Source organism: Eucalyptus grandis, chromosome 11 (assembly GCF_016545825.1).
Source record: "Eucalyptus grandis isolate ANBG69807.140 chromosome 11, ASM1654582v1, whole genome shotgun sequence".
Taxonomy (NCBI): Eukaryota; Viridiplantae; Streptophyta; class Magnoliopsida; order Myrtales; family Myrtaceae; genus Eucalyptus; species Eucalyptus grandis.
Window position 1 is genome coordinate 42,271,609 of NC_052622.1, and position 18,670 is coordinate 42,290,278.

At 41.0% G+C, this 18,670-nt stretch overlaps 3 protein-coding genes across 4 annotated transcripts in view; 2 read left to right on the forward strand and 1 right to left on the reverse strand.

Annotated features, from left to right (window-relative positions):
* LOC104426550 (dnaJ protein P58IPK homolog) overlaps nt 1-483 on the forward strand; it is a 99,767-nt gene extending 99,284 nt beyond the window's left edge. For both annotated transcript variants that reach the window (XM_039305674.1, XM_010039652.3), the window contains exon 9: nt 42-483. In XM_039305674.1, coding sequence (XP_039161608.1) covers nt 42-245 — 204 coding nt within the window. In that variant the 3' untranslated portion in view covers nt 246-483. The remainder of the gene's footprint in view (nt 1-41) is intronic.
* Nucleotides 484-4,441: 3,958 nt separating this feature from the next.
* On the forward strand, nt 4,442-12,251 carry LOC104426551 (WD repeat-containing protein 20). The gene is given in 13 exon segments (XM_010039653.3): nt 4,442-4,486; nt 4,489-4,662; nt 5,269-5,586; nt 5,670-5,778; nt 5,866-5,959; nt 7,692-7,779; nt 7,879-7,962; nt 9,110-9,206; nt 9,307-9,394; nt 9,572-9,677; nt 9,766-9,858; nt 11,484-11,849; nt 11,948-12,251. Coding segments are annotated over 13 exon segments (1,722 nt in total). The 5' UTR covers nt 4,442-4,456; the 3' UTR covers nt 12,023-12,251.
* A 1,341-nt stretch (nt 12,252-13,592) lies between these two features.
* LOC104426553 lies at nt 13,593-18,670 on the reverse strand. Its single transcript, XM_010039655.3, has 8 exons — nt 18,338-18,670; nt 17,094-17,591; nt 16,031-16,202; nt 15,137-15,428; nt 14,687-14,759; nt 14,523-14,613; nt 14,349-14,428; nt 13,593-14,113 (listed from the first exon to the last, which is right to left on the reverse strand). The coding sequence occupies exons 1-8, from the start codon at nt 18,422-18,424 to the stop codon at nt 13,862-13,864; spliced, it is 1,545 nt and encodes a 514-aa protein (XP_010037957.2). The 5' UTR covers nt 18,425-18,670; the 3' UTR covers nt 13,593-13,861.

Below are 18,670 nucleotides of genomic sequence, written 5' to 3' on the forward strand. Positions count from 1 at the left end.
TATTAGTATACAGAGGTTGACTTGGTTATTGGCGTTCACAGGTGCTCAGTGATGAAGAAAAGCGTACCAGATATGACAGAGGTGAAGACATTGACGAAATGGGCACGGGAGGTAGCGGCGGCGGTTTCAACCCGTTTGGCGGTGGGGGACAGCAATTCACTTTCACCTTCGATGGTGGTTTTCCCGGTGGCTTTGGTGGGTTTCAAGGAGGAGGCTTTCCTGGCGGGTTTGAGTTCCAATTTTGATTCCGTCAAAATGCGGGGATCCCGACACGGGAGGTAGACAAATTGAATGCATTTCGGCGACCCAAAACACCAGCTGACTAATTCCTGGTAGGAGCTCGGTATATAGTTTAGGTCATTCAGAAAGATTTGTGACAATTGAAAAGGTAATCTTCGAGAAAGTGTTGCTTTGCGGGACATTGTAGATGGAAATTTTCCGAGTTAGTGAAATTCAAATTCAATCGTCTAAGATTATAGAGAACCAAGTCATAGTTCCCGTACGGCTCGCGACCACTGTCCTAAAACGCGAACATATTGCCCGGTTTGCTGTAAAGCGTAAACAGGAATCATAACCCGATTTTATGCGGAAGTTTGAATGCGCGTCGTCGGACTTGGATGATGATGATGATGAACTCGAAACGACTTTGTTGCATCGATTGAGATTGGGCCAGATTTAGATGTTTACGATAATCTTTGGGTGACAGGAACTAACGTAAGTTAGAAAAGTATGGGACTTGATGCACCGACTTTTTGTAAAAGCATTACCAGATGTTATCTTCGAAAGCTCCGGTTGGTCCAGCGTAGACAGATGAGATCCGAACGTCATCGATGTTATCTAGGAAAGTCTGGCCCTGGGTACGCAATCACTGCGATGGCGACATAGTGGCATCAACCATTGACGGTGGCCGCCCTTGATATTTAATTACGATAATTTGCCAGTAGTCGTGGCACAAATTCTTCGAGTGGAAAAATTGTAACCCAACTGCCCGATCCCAACCGCCGTTAATTTCGGTGAGTAGATAGCAGTAATCCCGACAAGCGAATGCAATCTCGGAATCAGTCAGGCCACGATAAGGTAATTTCGTTGTAAATCTTCTGATCTCGGCGCGAACGACCTGTCCTTTTGTGCACGTTGAAGAGAAGAAGTCAGGTGTGGCGCACATAACACTAGCGTACCATCGACCGGTACGCTAAAGAAAACTGCCTGAACGCGCCACGTCGTCATTGGCTTGATGCGCGCTCTCGCGTGGTGATGGGGCTTTGGTCGGCCATGTTGTTTATGACCTGAGATGATACGAATCGCCACCGCCCGGTGCGTCGCCATTTTTTGTACTCGTGCGCACCTAGTGCCGTACAGACTGAGTTGTTCTTGCGTTTTTCTATCTTTGAAATCAAGCATTGATGACTTGCCTATCTTTTCAGACCACGATTTTCATAGATAACATCGAGGTGATGCTTTTACCAATTTGTACCTTTTATTGACTTTACGCAATTGTAACGATATGCTTTCTTTTTTTCATTTTTGCTGTAACTTTCAACGCTAGGTTAGGTAGCAACCCATGAATTAGTTAATGATTATGAATAAATGAACTAATAAAAAAAATCTTTTTTTTATCATGCCGGTTTTGGTATGGACCATCATATTATTTCTATCAAAATAAAGTAATGTATTAACTACTCGATTTTGATGTAATTATTTGCTCTATGCAAAAAATGTATCTAGTCCTACATTTTCTAGCTCACGTCAGTTCAATTCAAGTGACCCAAAAATCGTCTATATTTAAAACTTTGCTTGTTTCGGAAAAAATAAGTATTTTGAAAAATATCTTTCTCAAAATAATTATTTATATCGCTTAAAATAGTTAATCGATTAAAAATTTTGCATCATCGATGATAATTTATATTTAAATATTTTTATAAGAGACATAAGCGATCATTTTTGTAAATTATTCTTTTTCGTGAAATAAATAAAGTTTAAAATTAATCCAATCTCAAGCGATGCGAGACGATGGTTCCAAGCTGGTCGTCATCCAAATCAGGCGTGCGTTTAAGCTTTCACGCGAAGTCGAGTCATCATCCGTCTCAATACATTCATCTCATCTGCCTCGGGTTGCATAAACTATTGCGACCACTAGATGGAAGTCTGAGGAGGCCGATCTTTACTCTTTTTCTGAGGGAGGGTTTTAAAACTCCATACTCAAAGACACTTCACCTTTACTCGTGCATTTTTCTTGGAGAAAATAAATAATTTTAAAAAAAATATTTTTAATAATAATAATTACTTATATCACTTGAAATAATTATTTTTTTGGGTCAAAGCTTGAAATAATTAATTGATAAAAATGGTTTTATTGTCGATAAAAATTTATATCTAAATATATTCGTGGAATATGAAAATACTTTTTTATTCATACATTTTTATAAGAGATGTAAGCAATTATTTTTATTTAAAAAAATTAAGATCATCCATTCTCCACGAAATAAACTGTCATGGGTTTGATTTGGGTTGATTAAGGAAAAATATTTCTTATCATTTTCGATTTCCTTAAAATGAATCATCGTACATCTTTGTAACTATGTGAATTTAGGCTAATATTATTATTTTTTTCCAATTAGAGGATCTCTGAGAGATCTTCTGACGTTATAATTCACATTTTAAAGCTGAATGAGCCACTTTGTTATATGGGCATAATGTTATTCTCCTCTTAGCTAAGTCGCTCTTTGTTCCTCTCCTTAAGTTTCCCTTTCACATGTGATTTAACAAAAAAAATCATAGATTGAAATAATACATACAACTAATAGCTTCAGCTTTACAAAATCGTGAATATTAAGATCTATTAAAATAATCTCGCAGAGAAACACATGCATTTACACATCGATTAATATTGACACAAAGAGAGAATAGAAAATTCAAAGATGTATATTAATTGACTATAGCTATTTAAATAGTTGTTAGATGAGGAAAAATTCAAATTCAATTTTCCAAAATAAAATATTTTAGGATGTATCGGTTTTGCCACATCATGTTTTAATGAAATATATGGGAATTTAAAATGACTTGGCATAGCATTTTTTTTTAATGAAAAGTCTGACGTTGAACTATATTGTGCCATCAGGTTGATTCATCATCATCCTCAAAACATTAATTTTGTTTTACCTGTTTGTAATTTATTAAAGTGCTCCTGCACGATTGATTAACCAATTCGTGCACGGTTAAAATATTACATCTAATATCTAGATATGTTATCAGTGAATTATTTCATTTTTGGTGATGGCATGGAGCTCCGTGCTAGTATTATTCTAGTGAAGGGCTCTTCTGCAGTCAACTCTCCAAAATTCAACTATATCTTCACCAGACCTCCTTCCCCCGATAGTGCAAAAGACGTAATTTTCAAACTTAGACTTTTCTCGCAATCAATGCTTCAAAGATTAAATCTTCCTCATTAAGTTAATAAGTGCCCGGAGGTCATACTAGTGGACCAAACAAGATCTTACACTTTAGGAAGCTTAAGGCCTCGAATTTTGATTCATACTAAAAGGAATTGCTCTCACCTCGATCGGTAGCCTTTAAAAGTTACTACATCACATATTCGGTATTGCACTCTAGATGGGATAAAACCGCTTGAATTGGGTAAAAATCCCAAATAAAGCACTCAAAAGTAGATCGAATAATTCTTAACATATATATATCTATATTCGTACTATCCCCAAATTTATCAAATTTCTCACTATTTCCTGTCGCTAATTTCTACCATGATGCATAATAACCGCCCTACCACTGTGCCGAAAAGGACCGTGCTTTTAGAACATGCTCACATCGTGGTAAAACGTAGCCGATAGGATTACTCTTGACGAATCAGGTAATGCCATGGTGGGCTTGGAACTCTTTACAATAATATTCTCGGACCCCGACCTCTTATCCCTAAAGGCATATCCATCGTCGCAAGAAAACCTCCGGCGCAGGGTCCCGATCCCGGACGGCACCATCTCCAGTGCAGAGGAAAAGCGCATCACGGCCTAATCCAACGTAGAGATTGAAAAGAGATCCGCATCGGGGAACGTCCGTTTCGTTGACCGGATCAACGTTACGGTGGGTCGCGATCCACGCAATCCAGGCCCGCCCCACTCCGTTGATCCTGTAGCCATCGAAAAAACAAGGCCCGCAAAGAAAGAGAGAAAAGAGAGAGCCAAGAACCAGCGAAGGGAAAAACCAAAGCCGAAACCAGAACCAAAACACCAGAGACCTCGAAGCTCTTCTCTTTTTGGTCTCGCGGAGAACTACCAAAAAGAGCTTTGCAGAAAAGAGACGGGAAGACGAAGACGAAGCGAAGCGAGCTCTCTCGCGGAGGGGGAGAGGAGGAAACCCTAGGGGGAGGGGGCGGGGCGCGGGTCCATGATCACATGCTCTTCGGGCTGTTGTTGTTGTTGTTGTTGTTGCGGCGAGCGAGGGCACCATGATCAACTCAGCGAACGGGATGGCGTCGGGGCAGGGGCATCGTCGTCGTCCTCGGCGGGGGCGGGGGCGGGGGCGGGGGCGAACGCGCCGTCGCCGGGGCTCAAGACCTACTTCAAGACGCCGGAGGGGCGGTACAAGCTTCACTACGAGAAGGGACACCCCTCCGGCCTGATGCACTACGTCCAGGGCAAGACCGTCACTCAGGTGATTACTCCCTCTCGATTCTTCTCTTCTTCTTCTTCTTCTTCTTCTTCTTCTTCTTCTTTTGGGCCCCCCTTTTTTACCCTTTTCCCTTCGGTCGTTTTCGGGGGCGCAATGCTTCTCCGGCGAAGTCAACCCCCACCTTTTTAGGGCGGCCGATTGTTCCAATCCCGATCGAGCCGATTGGCGTCGGGGTGGATGTCGCGGGTTTGTTTTAGATTCGATGTTAGGGATGGTGGTTTCGGAATGATTGCGAAGTATCGGTCGTTCGCGGGTGAGTTTTGGGAAATTGATTTTCGAGGATTCAGTCTCATTGTGTTCTTTCCGATGCGATTTCTCGAGTCCGACTATCGATTCATTTCAATCGAAGTTAAAGCGATACTGACGAGGCTTTCTTTTTGGGCATTTTGGGTCCCGTCTATCAATCTTATCTAAGCCGATTCGTGAGCTTATTCCTGTTGGTTTCGTATCTAGAATTTCCGCAAGATAATCGTATTTTAGGGCCCTCTGTTTGGGTGGACTTGTATTTTTTGCAATTCTTCTTGTCTCTGAAAACTTTGGTCAATGGTGGATGCTTAATGGTAGGGTATGATTTGAATCGATTGTCAGGCAACTCTAGCTCATCTGAAGGACAGGCCGTCCCCACCAACTCCACCGGCTCAATCATCGTCTGGCTTTAGTGCCAGCAGCGGTGTACGATCGGCTGCTGCAAGGCTGTTGGGTGGCAGCAACGGGAGCCGTGCTCTAAGCTTTGTGGGAGGAAATGGTGGGAGTAAGAGTATCAGTGCAAGTAGTAGACTTGGTTCATTGGGCGTCTCAAGTTCGAGTAATTCGACTTCGAATTCAAATTTTGACGGTAGAGGAACTTACTTGATCTTCAATATGGGAGATGGACTTTTTATAAGTGATTTGAATTCTCAAGACAAGGTAAGTTTTACTTAGTGGGGATTCATTAAATTAAACATTGAGAAGCTTCAGTTGGTAATCAAGAGGTTGAATTTATGTCATAGGAACCTATGAAGGCCATCTACTTTAACAACGTCTACCCAGTTTGCCATGCGTTTGACCAGGATGCTAAGGAAGGGCATGATTTGGTCATTGGTTTGAGTACTGGTGATGGTATATTTCTACATCTAGAGCTAACTTTCAAATTGATTAAAAAATTTTAACAGAAAAACTCAGTGTGCTTTTCTCATTTTATTCTAGTATATTCTGTGTCGCTCAGACAACAATTACAAGACAGTGGAAAGAAGCTTATTGGGGCTCAGCATTATAACAAAGATGGTTCAGTTAATGGCAGGTAGTGCAAATTATAATTTCCATAGAAGATAATGCAATTTTGTGTCAGAATGCGTTGCTTTTTATTCTACATATTCCTTTCCTCCATTTGATGATCAGTCCACTATTGGCCACAAATTGCCACCTTCCTTTGCTGTATTAAAACTGATCAAGATGTAAATGTTACTTCATTTTTAGGATATTTAAAAGTTAGTGGGAATACATACGCATGGACATATAAAATTTAGAAGCCTTTGATATGGTGTGGAATGTGTTTTCCAGGTCCCCTCATCTTTGCGATTAGAAGATGTTTTGATTAGTTAATGTTTGGCTTTTGAATGGTAATTTGTATGAGACTTTACAGTTTAAAGAGGTCTTAAATGTTGTAGAGTTGGTTTGGAGAGGACTCATCCATATTTTGTTTTATAGCTCTAATTGTAGGATCTTTTTTGGACGGAAATAAAACCATTCCTTAAATTTCCACCTTTACATATCTCAGTAAGTTTAAGCAATTTGTGCTTGAAGGTAGACTTTAACTGATAGAACATGATAATTGTTTCAATAAAATTTTCAAAGAAGAGTTGGGGTGAGCTTTTCCCCCTTGTGCGAGAAAAGTGGGGCAGGTACTCTTGTTGTATGCAGTAACTCATTCAAGATCTGTTGATGTTGCATGGCTTCAGGGCTGCCCTGGCTTAACCATTTGCCTCTTATACATGACAGTATGGATGGTGATATAACCAACTTCAAGAGTACATGATATTCTATCAAGCGAATTGTCCTGCATGAGCATTCTTAATACCTGCTATGTTGGGTACTTGAAGCAAATTTGTATAATTGTTTCATGCGCGTTGCTTGTAAAAAGCTGAGAGTGTGTCTAGCTGTGGAAAAGCTTTCTGGTTCTCATATCTAGTGGAGATTTGATTCAAATTGGTTTTGGTCTTCACCTTTTCACTTTTCTAGAATTTTGTTAGGTAGATTGTTTCGATTTCCTTGCGTCAATTTTTTTTAGAAGATTTTCTCTCTCATGTTAGTTGGGATTATTTGAACACAAAGTTCTTCATTGACTCATAATTTCCCATCATTAGGATGTTACAGAAAACAGCTCAATGGAAACTGGAAATGTAATCGATTTTCTAGACAGCTAAATATCTTTAAAACGCCAAAAACCAAAATGATGACCAAACTCATTTTCCATGCAGCATTATGTGTTTGCTGAGGATAAACTGACACGGATAAATTGCTCCAGCCAAACAGGCCCTTAGAGTGTTGTTTGCATGCTTGCCAAGGCCTTATTATTCCAGTCTCATAAGTCTAATTTTTCTTCTTTTTTTTTTTTTTTACATCTGGTACTTTAGGGGTTTCTAGTTCTAGTAACATCATTGGGCAGTCATCTCCAGCCACTAAATTCTTTTCTTATGAAAAGCCTGTTGTGGTGACATGGCAAGAGATAGCATTTTATGCCTACACCTTATATTTTGCTCAGTCCCTTCCTCTTTCAACATGAACTTGAGTATGATTCATTGCCTAGTGCCTAGCCATTAACCACTATTATTAAGATATGTGGTATGCATATACCGGAAGTGTCTAAACATGTGAAGGTTCCTAGTAAATTTCTAAGGCCTTCACCTAATAGATAGGGAGAAAATGTAATTAGTTGCTGCATGATTTCTACATATTACAATTATGTGAGAATTAATTGGTTTGTGGTCCACCTACCCACAATTGTATTGACTATCTGCTTTTTCTTCGAACAGTCGCTGTACTTGTATCGCATGGGTGCCTGGAGGTGATGGGGCTTTTGTTGTTGCACACGTTGATGGAAATTTGTATGTTTATGAGAAGGCAAGCCTTGATTGTTACATTTTCTGTGTCCAAAAATCTGTTGGTTTCTTGAATATCATCATATACAGTGTCTTGATTGGTACATGTACATTGTATTAGAGCAAAGATGGTGCAGGTGATTCATCATTCCCTGCCATCAAGGATCAAACTCAGTTTTCAGTGGCACATGCGCGCTACAGCAAGGTAAAGTAGTTTATGCCGGTTAACTTTGTTGCTCACTTTCACAGGTGCTTATAAGTAATACCATGACATCATTAATTTCCCATAATAACCACTGGATGCATACTCCAAGGTCTAATTGCATGGAGCATGTTAGTCTTAATGATGTTTTTTTCTCTCTTGCAGATCTTTAATTCTGCTTGTATATGTTTCAATTTTTTAAGGCGTCTTTTATATGAGGCTTGTTAGAATACTTTCTGCTGTATACAGTGTTGGTGTGGAGATGCTTTAAATAATTTTGACAACATTTTGATGCAATGATTAAGATGCGTTTCATTACTTGGTTACCTAATCTCTGCATGTCTTGTTTAGCAGCTATAGTGTCAACCTTGCCTATGAACTGGTTTATGGAGTCTTCTTCTTGCCTTTTTCTGTTGCCTGTTTTCTGGCTCATATTTATACGAGTTATGAAGACATTAAGTGCTTCTTATCTATATGCTTATTGAAATAAGGTTGTCATTGGTATGCCAGACTTGGACCTATTTGTCTGTTCGTGTGGATGGTCAATCAGTACATTTTATGTTTGATGTCTATGCAAATTAGTGCGGTACTGTATTCTGATGCAATTTCTAGCAACCATTGCCTTATACAGAGTGGGTGAGAGGTGTTTTGTTCATTTTCACTATGCATGGTATGCCTTCTATCTATGTACACCTAAATTTGGTTATATGCATTTGATGAGATCTGGCCAGAACATATGAGTGATGTCGGAGTGATAGTTGTCTTGACCGACTGATATACAGATAGTTGCAAGAAAACACATTCGCCAAAAGCCACTGATAAGTTAACTCCTCGACAGAATTGAAAGCGTGCTTGTCCAATATTTCTTGCAGGTTTTGCTCTACGTGAAAATATGCTCTCATTTATAAAAATTAAGTTGAAGGCTCTCGAAGATTCTTTTGAGCTTGTGTCTCTTCTTTTGAGCCTTTGTAGAGTCTGCATAAACGTCTTGATTTAACTGCATAGAGCTTCATTTTTTGTTTTTAGCTGTTTTCCCAGATATATTCAATGTTCCATAACATGTTAAAGAAAAGAGTCCGCATCTGGAAGAGCAGCTGTTTTGGTGCAATAGTTTTACCTGCCATTTGCTTTTGTGATTTCCTATGTGCAGAGTAACCCCATAGCCCGGTGGCATATTTGCCAAGGTTCAATTAATAGCATGGTATTCTCAACAGACGGAGCCTATTTAGCAGCTGTTGGAAGAGATGGTAAATCATCTGAATCATTGGCATGTCAACTTCATTCATTTTTTTGCTTCCTTTCTATGTGCTTGGAGCATATCTGAGTTCAGGCAATTTGTTGATCCAGGATATTTGAGAGTCTTTGACTATTCGAAGGAACAGCTGATATGTGGTGGCAAAAGTTATTATGGTGCTTTGTTATGTTGTGCTTGGAGGTAGCTAAACTTCTTGGCATTGATGATGCAACATTTGATTGGGCTTGGCCATAAGATTGTAACTACTTTTGGTACTTTTAATTAATAGAGAAGAAATTGTATCTTGCATTATCTCATGCATCTGAAATAGTAATACTTTAAATATTTTAAAATGTGAGAGGATATGTCCCTTGACAGCATGGACGGAAAATACATCCTTGCTGGAGGTGAAGATGACCTGGTGCAGGTCTGGAGTATGGAAGAAAGGAAGGTTGTTGCCTGGGGCGAGGGGCACAATTCATGGGTGAGATTTAGCTTAGCGATTATGAGCTTTATTCCGTGTGTTAAGTTGCAAGGTTTTGTATACATTATGAGACTCGATGGTGCTGCAGGTCAGTGGAGTGGCTTTTGATTCATACTGGTCACCGCCCAATGCTGATGACACAGGGGAGTCTGTGATGTACCGGTTCGGTTCAGTGGGTCAGGTATTAATAAATGTTTGTGGTCTTGTCTTTCTGTTGCTTACCTGATGATAGATTTGAATATGTTTATCTGGTCCTACTCTTTAATTAATTTTAGAAAAATCCTTCTGCTCGATTGGGCCAATAGTTTCTTAGTAATATTAACCCTCATAAGAAACAGATTGTTCAATCCAGTAAGAGTTGAAGGTGGACCTCTTGGCTCATTCAGTGATTCCTCGTCACTGAAGCCAAAATGCATGCACCGCACCTTTTACTGCCAAGGTTGTAAGGATGTCAATGTGGATAGTTTACCGTCAAAAGTAGTGGCTGCTAGGGTACTGCTTAACTTATTTCATGTGGCTCAGGTGTCAATCTCTGGGGTTCATGAAACCTTATGGTAATTGCCGAACTATAAAGGGAAGAGATTATTGCACTCTAGAGTTGACAAATATGATATTGGTTGGCCAAACAAAGTTTTTAATGGAAGGAATGATGTCTCAATTCTTGGCTAAAAAATATCTTGCTCTACATTGAGCTTCAATTCTAGTGTGAAAATGTAGTTCCAGGATCACTTTTCTCTAGAAATGCTCTACCGAGTGTTATCAGGTGGAAAATTGTACTCACTAAATGTCATATTTGCAAATTTTCAAGTCACTCATTATTTATCTGTGTGTGGTTTTGACTAAACTTAATGGTCCATAGGGAAAACATGTCTAGGAGGGAGTTCCTTGCTAGAAATAAGATATTAGACGACTCCCACCTTTTCATCTAGTACAGACCATGTTATGCACCATTACTCTAATCAGTCCAGTTCACTTTTGGTTGGTCATTTATTGATTTTGGAATGAGGAACTGAGTCTGTGATGCAGCAGTGTGAATCCTAGATTAACCTCTTGAAATTAAGAAAAAGTTAAAAGAAATGAGCGGGACCCATGAAGCAATATGATGCAGCATAGCATAGTGACTAAACTCTGACAAGACCCCTTGCCTGAGGTGGGGAGTTTCAAAATAAGAGAATCTGAAGAGGATTGCTGGAGACTCTATGCAAATGAAATTTTCTGTCTATCTGTGATGTAGTCAATAGATTGTGTTGATTTGAATGATGTATGTACTAATTGTGGATTAAGATTAATCTCTTCTCAAAAGCAATGTGGGTCCTGGAAGATGAATTAATGTTGAGAATAAAACCGAATAGGATGTAAATCGCCTTTCTGAAAGCCCCTTATTTGTTATGTGAAATCCAAACAAGATTGAGTGCCTGAAAGATGTCCAAGCAATGGCTAGATATAAATCATCGTTCACATGTTTATCAAATCTTATTTTATTTTACCTTCGTTGGCTTCTTTATGGACTTTCTTCCATCTTGGACATAGTAACCTGACTTTTGAGCCATTAGGAAATTGCAAATCTGATACCCACAAACTGAATATGCGACTATACCAGTTGGAGATACTCCAGTAAGATTTTGGTTTTATTTTGTTTGGGGAATTCTCTTGGACCATTGACTGCTGAAATTTTCTGAACGGAAGGAGTTAACTGGAATACTGCATTGTTTCTGTTCATTTTATGTTTCTTCCTGTATTCAGCATCTTCTGCTTCTGGGTTAATGGTGTTGGTTTACCTTTGTTCTGATGTGCCTGTCTAAGCAGGATACGCAGTTGCTTTTGTGGGACTTGGAGTTGGACGAAATTGTGGTCCCACTGAGGCGCCCTCCAGGTGGCTCGCCCACCTTCAGTACTGGAAGCCAGTCTGCACATTGGGACAGCACTCCTCCAGTAGGTATCCTTCAACCGGCTCCTAGCATGCGAGATGTCCCAAAATTATCTCCTCTGGTTGCTCATAGAGTGCACACGGAACCTCTCTCTGGCTTGATATTCACCCAAGAGTCAGTTTTGACGGTATGCCGGGAGGGTCACACAAAAGTTTGGATGAGACCTGGGGTTGCTGAAAGTCAAGCAAGCAACGTGGAGACAGTTTTGAGTACTAGCTTGAAGGATAAGCCTCCATCAACAAAGGTTAGTTATTCCGGCTACAAGCAATGACCAGTAAAACTGGTGTTTTATTTTTTTCCCAGGATACAAGTTTGAAGGATAATCCTTTCTTGTCAACCAAGGTTAATTATTCCGGACAAGCAATGACCGGTACCAATGGTGGTTTTTTCCATGGAAGCAGAATATTTGGTCACTGACGTGGCCCTGTCATGTTGTTCATTCAGTTGGTTTGTGTAAATGTAATCTAATTTTTGTTGGGTTGGCCAACTGGTTCCTTTGTATATTCGGGATAAAGGTGCAATTGATGGCACTGATGAGTATGGAAAGGAGATGTAGGTAGTACAAGGATTGAAGCATGAAAGTGACGTCGACAAAATTGAATTCTGCCCAAATGAGTTATTTATAGAATGGCCCTTTTGAGTATGATGCTCCAGTGAACTTCATTTTGTGCGCCTTTTATTTTTAGTCTTCTGTTTGCTGTTGCCTTCTAATGCTTGATGGAGCTTTAGTTGTTCAACCTGGTAATTGCTAATGCTTAAAAAGAGTTATCTGGAGATGTTGAGCAATAGATATCATGAGGGCTTCAGCAGCCTAGCCTACTTGATCCGGTGGGCATCCTTCCGTTTTCTACTACTCGATAGTGAGACCTTGATGCAGCAGATTATACGGCCCGATGTATTCATTAGTCAATTTAATTCCCAAACGTCCCAGTTGATGCCTATGCACATAACCCACAGGTACAGACTTACATTTCGATGTACTCTTTTGAGAGGGGAACTTGAAATCAGCGGGTTATCATGCTGAGGGTGTTCTGAAGTAGCCTTTGGCTCGTACACAGGATATCTATTGACTTGCAATGCTGCCTAGGCGGCAAAGTTGTTCTAAGTAGAGGTTCTTTCCCTCTTAAAAACAAGGGAAAAGACCATCCAAAACTTCAAATTTTATCTCAAGTGATATTTACTCCAAACTTTTTATGTGACGTAAAAAATTCTCAACTTTTCGAACTGTGACACATTTACCTCTTCAAGAATATTTTTGTTTTATTTTTATATTCTTTTCTTTTTTTTTTTCTTCTTCCCTCGCTTGGCTATGGCAAAGTCGGTGGGGAAGTCGGCATCTGCGAGGGCTGCCCTCATTGGTGTTGGGTGAGGGCGCCCTCGCTTTTGCTGAGGCCGCCCTTGTCGACGTTCGCTTGGGCGGCCCTGGTTAGGGCTGGGCCCCCTCGCCTACATCCGGCGAGGGCCTAAAAGGGCGCAAGGGAGGCCCTCGCCTGACATCAAAGGGTAGCCCTCGCTATGCCAACTTCCCTTCGCCGGCCAATCGGAGGAGGGAAATAGAAGGAAAAAAAAAAAAAGAGTAAAAAGATCAAAAATAATTTAGATAAATGTCATATGACAAAATTCAGGTTTTTCATATCACAAAAAAAAAAATAGAATAAATGTGTCACTATGAACAAAATTTAGGGTTTTTCATGATTTTTTTTCCTAAAAACAAACAAGCTTAATATGATGACCTTTTAAGTCCTCGATAGTAGTTTCGGCCAAGGAAATAAGTCCGTGATGGTACTTGATTATGGCATCCAGGAGATTCAAAGATGACGACGGCCAAAACGATGTATTTGATGCAACGATGGACTACCGGTCGACAAACAAAACTTCTGAGACCTTTCATGGAGCATCGCCTCCCTGGAAGATGAGGTGGTTTTACCGCATTCATGTGGTCGTGAACCATTTTGCTAATTAGCTACTAATGATCCAAACATACAGGTTGACAAAAAGCAAAGACAACATATTTTTATGCTTCAAGTATATGCCAAGGGCATCGAATGTATCCACAGCTAACAAAGACTGTAATTAACCAAACGAAGAAGAGGAGGAACATGTAACGGCAATAAAACCAGGCACCAAATGTATCCACAGCTAACAAAAGACTGGAATTGGCCAACAAGAAGAAGAAGATGACGCTTTTATATACAGTTGACGCAGTTTACTTTCATATGGCTGCTTGCAGCCGCATGCACTCTTATACGTATCAAGTCAATTACCACGTGAAGTTTCTGAGTTCCCTGGTTCAGTTTCCTGATGCTGTGGTTGCGTATGGTTCTGCTCCACGGCCACGGGCGTTTGATCAAACTGCGAATTCTCCCGGGCGTTATGTCTTTGTGCTGATAGGGCCAGCCACCATACCCTCCATTTTGAAATCTCAACTAGGAAAGAAGTCCCGCACATTGTCATCCCAAATCCGGCGAAGGTAGCTAGGAGAACTGATAGAACAGCTTGCATGTGAAGCTGCAAATAGAAGACGAATGGAATTTCTCAAATACTTTATAACTAACATGCTCTCTGCGATCAAGCATGGCCCGGAACTTGAAGCCAATGGCAATTCATCTTCACGGAAAGACGGGTGCCATCTAACTACAAGGCCTATCAAGGTTCTTAACTTTCTCGAGAAAACTACATCAGACCTACTCTCTGAGCAGCATTATGAAACTTCCAAAATAACATCTATGACTTGAGTTCTCACCAGTGAATAAAAAAGATGTGCTGATAGAACCACCAGTCCAAACTGAATAGTGGCATAAACCCAGACAAATCTTCTGTGCACTGAAACAAATTACAATTCCATCGGTGTTAAAATGCAAATTCTTGTAAAGAAGACACGACATTGCCATTCTGAACAATAAGAATTTAGACTTACCCATGGTGGAGGATGTCATGGATGCAAGAAGCCCCAAAATACAGGAAAAAGGGAGAGAAATGGCAATTGCGCCAGAACCCATTTTGCCTACCTGTGAGGACAATAATTAAGCATTCTTGGCCTTGAAGGCTTAGAAAAGCCACATAAGAATGTTCAACACTTACCAGAAGCTGCTCCAGAAAGCAAAAATAAGCGAGCATGCTGACAATGACAAGAACCGGGACATCCTGCCACAGCCTGTCATGATTTTGCAACAATTCCAGTATTGTCAGTCTTGAAAATCAAAATAGCATAGAAGCTTGCTACTCTTGTGTTGTTCATTACTGGCCACACTAAGCATGAATGAAGATGTGAATCTGTGGTAAAACTCAAGTGCATGAACTGATCATAAAGGCACTAATCAACTTGTGATTTGGTACAGCTTGTATGGCATTACATTGCTCAACAAGATCTTCAATGATTCACACTCCTTCTACTTGTACAGGACAATATCTAAGAGGACATCCACTTACAAATGTGTTTGTTCTCTTGCATAATACAACGGAAGATAGTGATTTGATGAAGGGAAATAGTACTATTTACAGTAGCAGTACTCGTATGAACGTACCAATTACCTGTATCGAACAACCGCAGGAGCTCCAATTCCTTGCAAGTTACGGGCTTGAAGATTTTGAAGTCTCAAAAGAGTGACAGGTAGGTTCCGGACTTCTTGCTTGCACACATCGCATATCTTATTACCTTTGATGCTAAACCATTTTATGGCACATTCTTGATGAGCTAGTGCCAATTCACCTTTGCAACTACATTCCATCTTAAGTGTGTCAGAGCCCTCTCCAAGTTCGATAAAGCAGATTCGACAGACTGCTTCTTCTTCAGGAATATCTTCCCCATTGTCACGGTTTTCATCTGAACCATAGGACTAAGATGAATTGTAGGTCAAATATCATATATCACAAGAATGAACGATATTTTACGTGGTGAAATTGACCTATTATAACAGACCAAAACAAATTTTTTAAACTGACTGCGTAAGGGCAGGACTAAGTTATGACTAAAAGTTTGAGGGGCAAAGAGACGTGCTGGGAACTCGACAACTTAGCCAGACTTGTCACAGAAGGAACTTTGCACACAAGTGAACGTCTAACAATTGAAAGTTCGGTTCAAATAAATTAGAGATCTCAAAGGTGCATTAAATCAGCAATAGACAACAAACAAGACCTCTGTCCTGGTTCAGTGATCAATTTTCAGGACAGCGGAAAACCTGTAGTAGAACACAGACTTCGCTGCTTTAGGACACAAACCAGGTTAAATCTGCATTCAGATGAAATGTCTTAACTTTTCCCACTGCGTTTACATCATATGCAGAATGAAAACCTGGGTCTCTCAATGCAAGGTCAGCAAGGAACTTCAAATTTCCGGTTTCAAATTATACTCTTGTGACCACATCCAGGATGAGGGTTGGGTTGGGGCATACAACTGCAGATATTTCATTCGAATGATGTATTTACCTGTATCACTTGCAGGAGCTGCATCTGATACACTGGCATCTGTAGTGACCCGGGGAGTAGTGGGAACTATGCGAAACACGTTGCCTAAAGAATCCATTGGCCTTATGCTCCCATCTTTGTTAATCACGGGGACTGAACGTGATCGGTGAATAGATGGTTTGACCTCAGCTTTCTGAGAAGAAAGAAACCAGGACAGGAAAAACCAACGATAAGGAAATACATTTAAGGATATCAACTAGCATTATACTCCATTATTAACAAATAATACTGTTTTATTGATCTAAAAGTACCACAAGCAGAGAACAGATATATTGATCTGAAGGAGGAGTCAACTACTAAATTTGTAACTAAGAATCTACCAGTATAAACCATAAATGCAAGAAAATAATACACCACAAAGGTCAGAGAATTTCACTCTATAAGGGTCATCTTCCGCTCAATGTGCCGGTGACCTTAGCTCTGTGCAGAACAATGCTGTGAACTGGTGAATAGGAACAAACCAATCTCGCAGTGGCCAAACTATAGACCACAAGATATAAAGCGTAAAGCTGGTTCTAATTCAGAGAAAAGCAGTTTAGCTATTAAATGCTTGTTTCACATCTTTAAAAGTCCTTGCGACAATGATTTCACTCATGGAGAAGCTACAGATTCTGGTGCCAGCTAATACTAAAAACAAGGAAACATGGCCTGGATTCCAGGCATCTGCAATGATTACCAGCATAAATTTGTAAGATTTAGAACGACGTGATGTTTTCAAGAGAAAAATCTAGAATGTCATCACTAAGAAAATTGCAGCAATTTTGGGTGTACTATAACATAATAAACAATAAATAGACCGGAAAGAGCACATCAGATCAATTTAGTCAACTTGAGAGTACAGGACTTCATGGTTGTTGTCACAACCCCATTAGTGATAGAACACTGAGATTTGACAGGATAAAACTGGAAACTGCATTGATGTCCGGTAATTGCCACCTTAAAAATGGTCAGCTTAGGTGATCGATAAGTTCTCCAGCTAAGTAAGACCATAATGCAAAACCAAACACAGAATGGTTATCCTCACCACAGAACCTAGCTGTTCGGTTGTGTTCCGTCCATGCATAGACTCTGGATTGGAATGAGCAATTGGAGTGACAGGTAAGGACGACGAAGTTTTCGTTCTGGGAGTGAAAAGCCTCGTTAAAGAGAATGTCCTTGGAATGAGAGGTCTCTCCCTTCTTCTTGCCGGAGAAGCACCCAATGCTAGCATTGCCGCCTTCTCGATGTCGAAAGTATTATTTCGAAACTTAAAACTTAGTTTCGGAAGGAGGGTTTTCATAGTTGCTCTGCGATTAGATGGGGAAGGGGCGGAAGTTCCATCCACTTTGGCAAAACTGGGACTGGGCATGGGCGAAAAGTTGACTCTTCTGGGAGTAAGGTTAGGCGTCGGTGGAATATCAATTACCGCAGTATCCTCTCTACCAAACTCGGAGGTTCTTGGGGGAACCTCTAGGACCAGGCCCTCCCGTCCCTGATGACCAGCGTCTGGGATCTCTTCAATTATTTCTGGAGCACTTCTGACCTACAAAACAAGCGAAGAAGTTCTTTCACACATCAAGAAAGCGTTGCTGCATCTAAGCAGCCAAAATTAACCACCTCCCAGTCAAGGAATAGCAAGTGCTGGCAGGAAAATGTTGCCTGGGAAGACCGACCCTAACGAATTTTGCATGGCAAACAGGATGCTGTAGACAGTCCCGATGGCCGTGAGATCGGCTTCATTGCCTGGTGAAGAATTTCCCAACAAAGTTCGCCATGCACGACAGAAAATCGGCTCTTGAAGAGTAAAGGGATTTTCCTAGGGAGTGCTAGAACCCCGATCGCTCAAACAAAGAATATAGTTGGCCTAGTGGTGTCCAATTACCTTCGAAAGGCTTATCAGACAACCGCTAAGGACGTGGTGGTCGCGCCAAAAAAAAAAAAAAATCATAATTCCCGTCCTCTGTTCAAGCGATACGTTCGCGTGTTCCACGCACTCCACTACAGCATGAATCGAGTCTCCAAAACTAGCCGCACAACGCTCAGCATGCGATGACCACAGACAAATCAGACCCCAAACCAGGCGCGAGATCAATCACCCCGATTCCAGCTGGAAAGCAGCGCGACAATTCAGAACCGCGCGAGGAAGCCCAACCAATACCCGAGAAGCCAAGACCTCGAACGCTCAAAACCCAATTCAAGCAGAGGGAAAACATGGAGATAAAAAGAAAAAGAAAAAACAAAAACAAGAAGCAACAGCAAGACGAGACGAGAGAGACAGTGAGCGAGTACCTCGGGAGCTGGACAGCCGGCGCCCGCTTCGGGGGCGTTGACATTATCTCTGGGGGCGGCCCGTCCGTCTTCGTCTCCGTTCGCCATGCCGAAACGAGAGCGGAACCACCTCGGAAAAGAAGGCAAGAGAATCGCGAGAGCCCGTTACAGGCGTCGCGGATGGGGGGCGCGAAGTCCGAGCGGGAAACCAGCTGCCGCGCCACTACTCAGTTCGCGACCTTCGCCAGCAGAAAAAGGGCAAGTGCGAGAGAGAGAGGAAGGAGGACGAGGAGGACGAAGGAGAAAGGACGAGCGAGAAAGAGAGAGAGAGAAGGGAAAGAAGCAAAACAGAAA

Bases quoted from the DNA above. Each gene is read 5' to 3' on its own strand.
- LOC104426553 (XM_010039655.3), bottom strand. From the start codon at position 18,424: ATGGCGAACGGAGACGAAGACGGACGGGCCGCCCCCAGAGATAATGTC. The intron at 14,760-15,136 runs GTAATTGGTACG...AAATCATGACAG, and splicing joins CCTGCGGTTGTTCGATACAG to GCTGTGGCAGGATGTCCCGG. The intron at 14,614-14,686 runs GTAAGTGTTGAA...TTGTCCTCACAG, and splicing joins GCTTTCTGGAGCAGCTTCTG to GTAGGCAAAATGGGTTCTGG.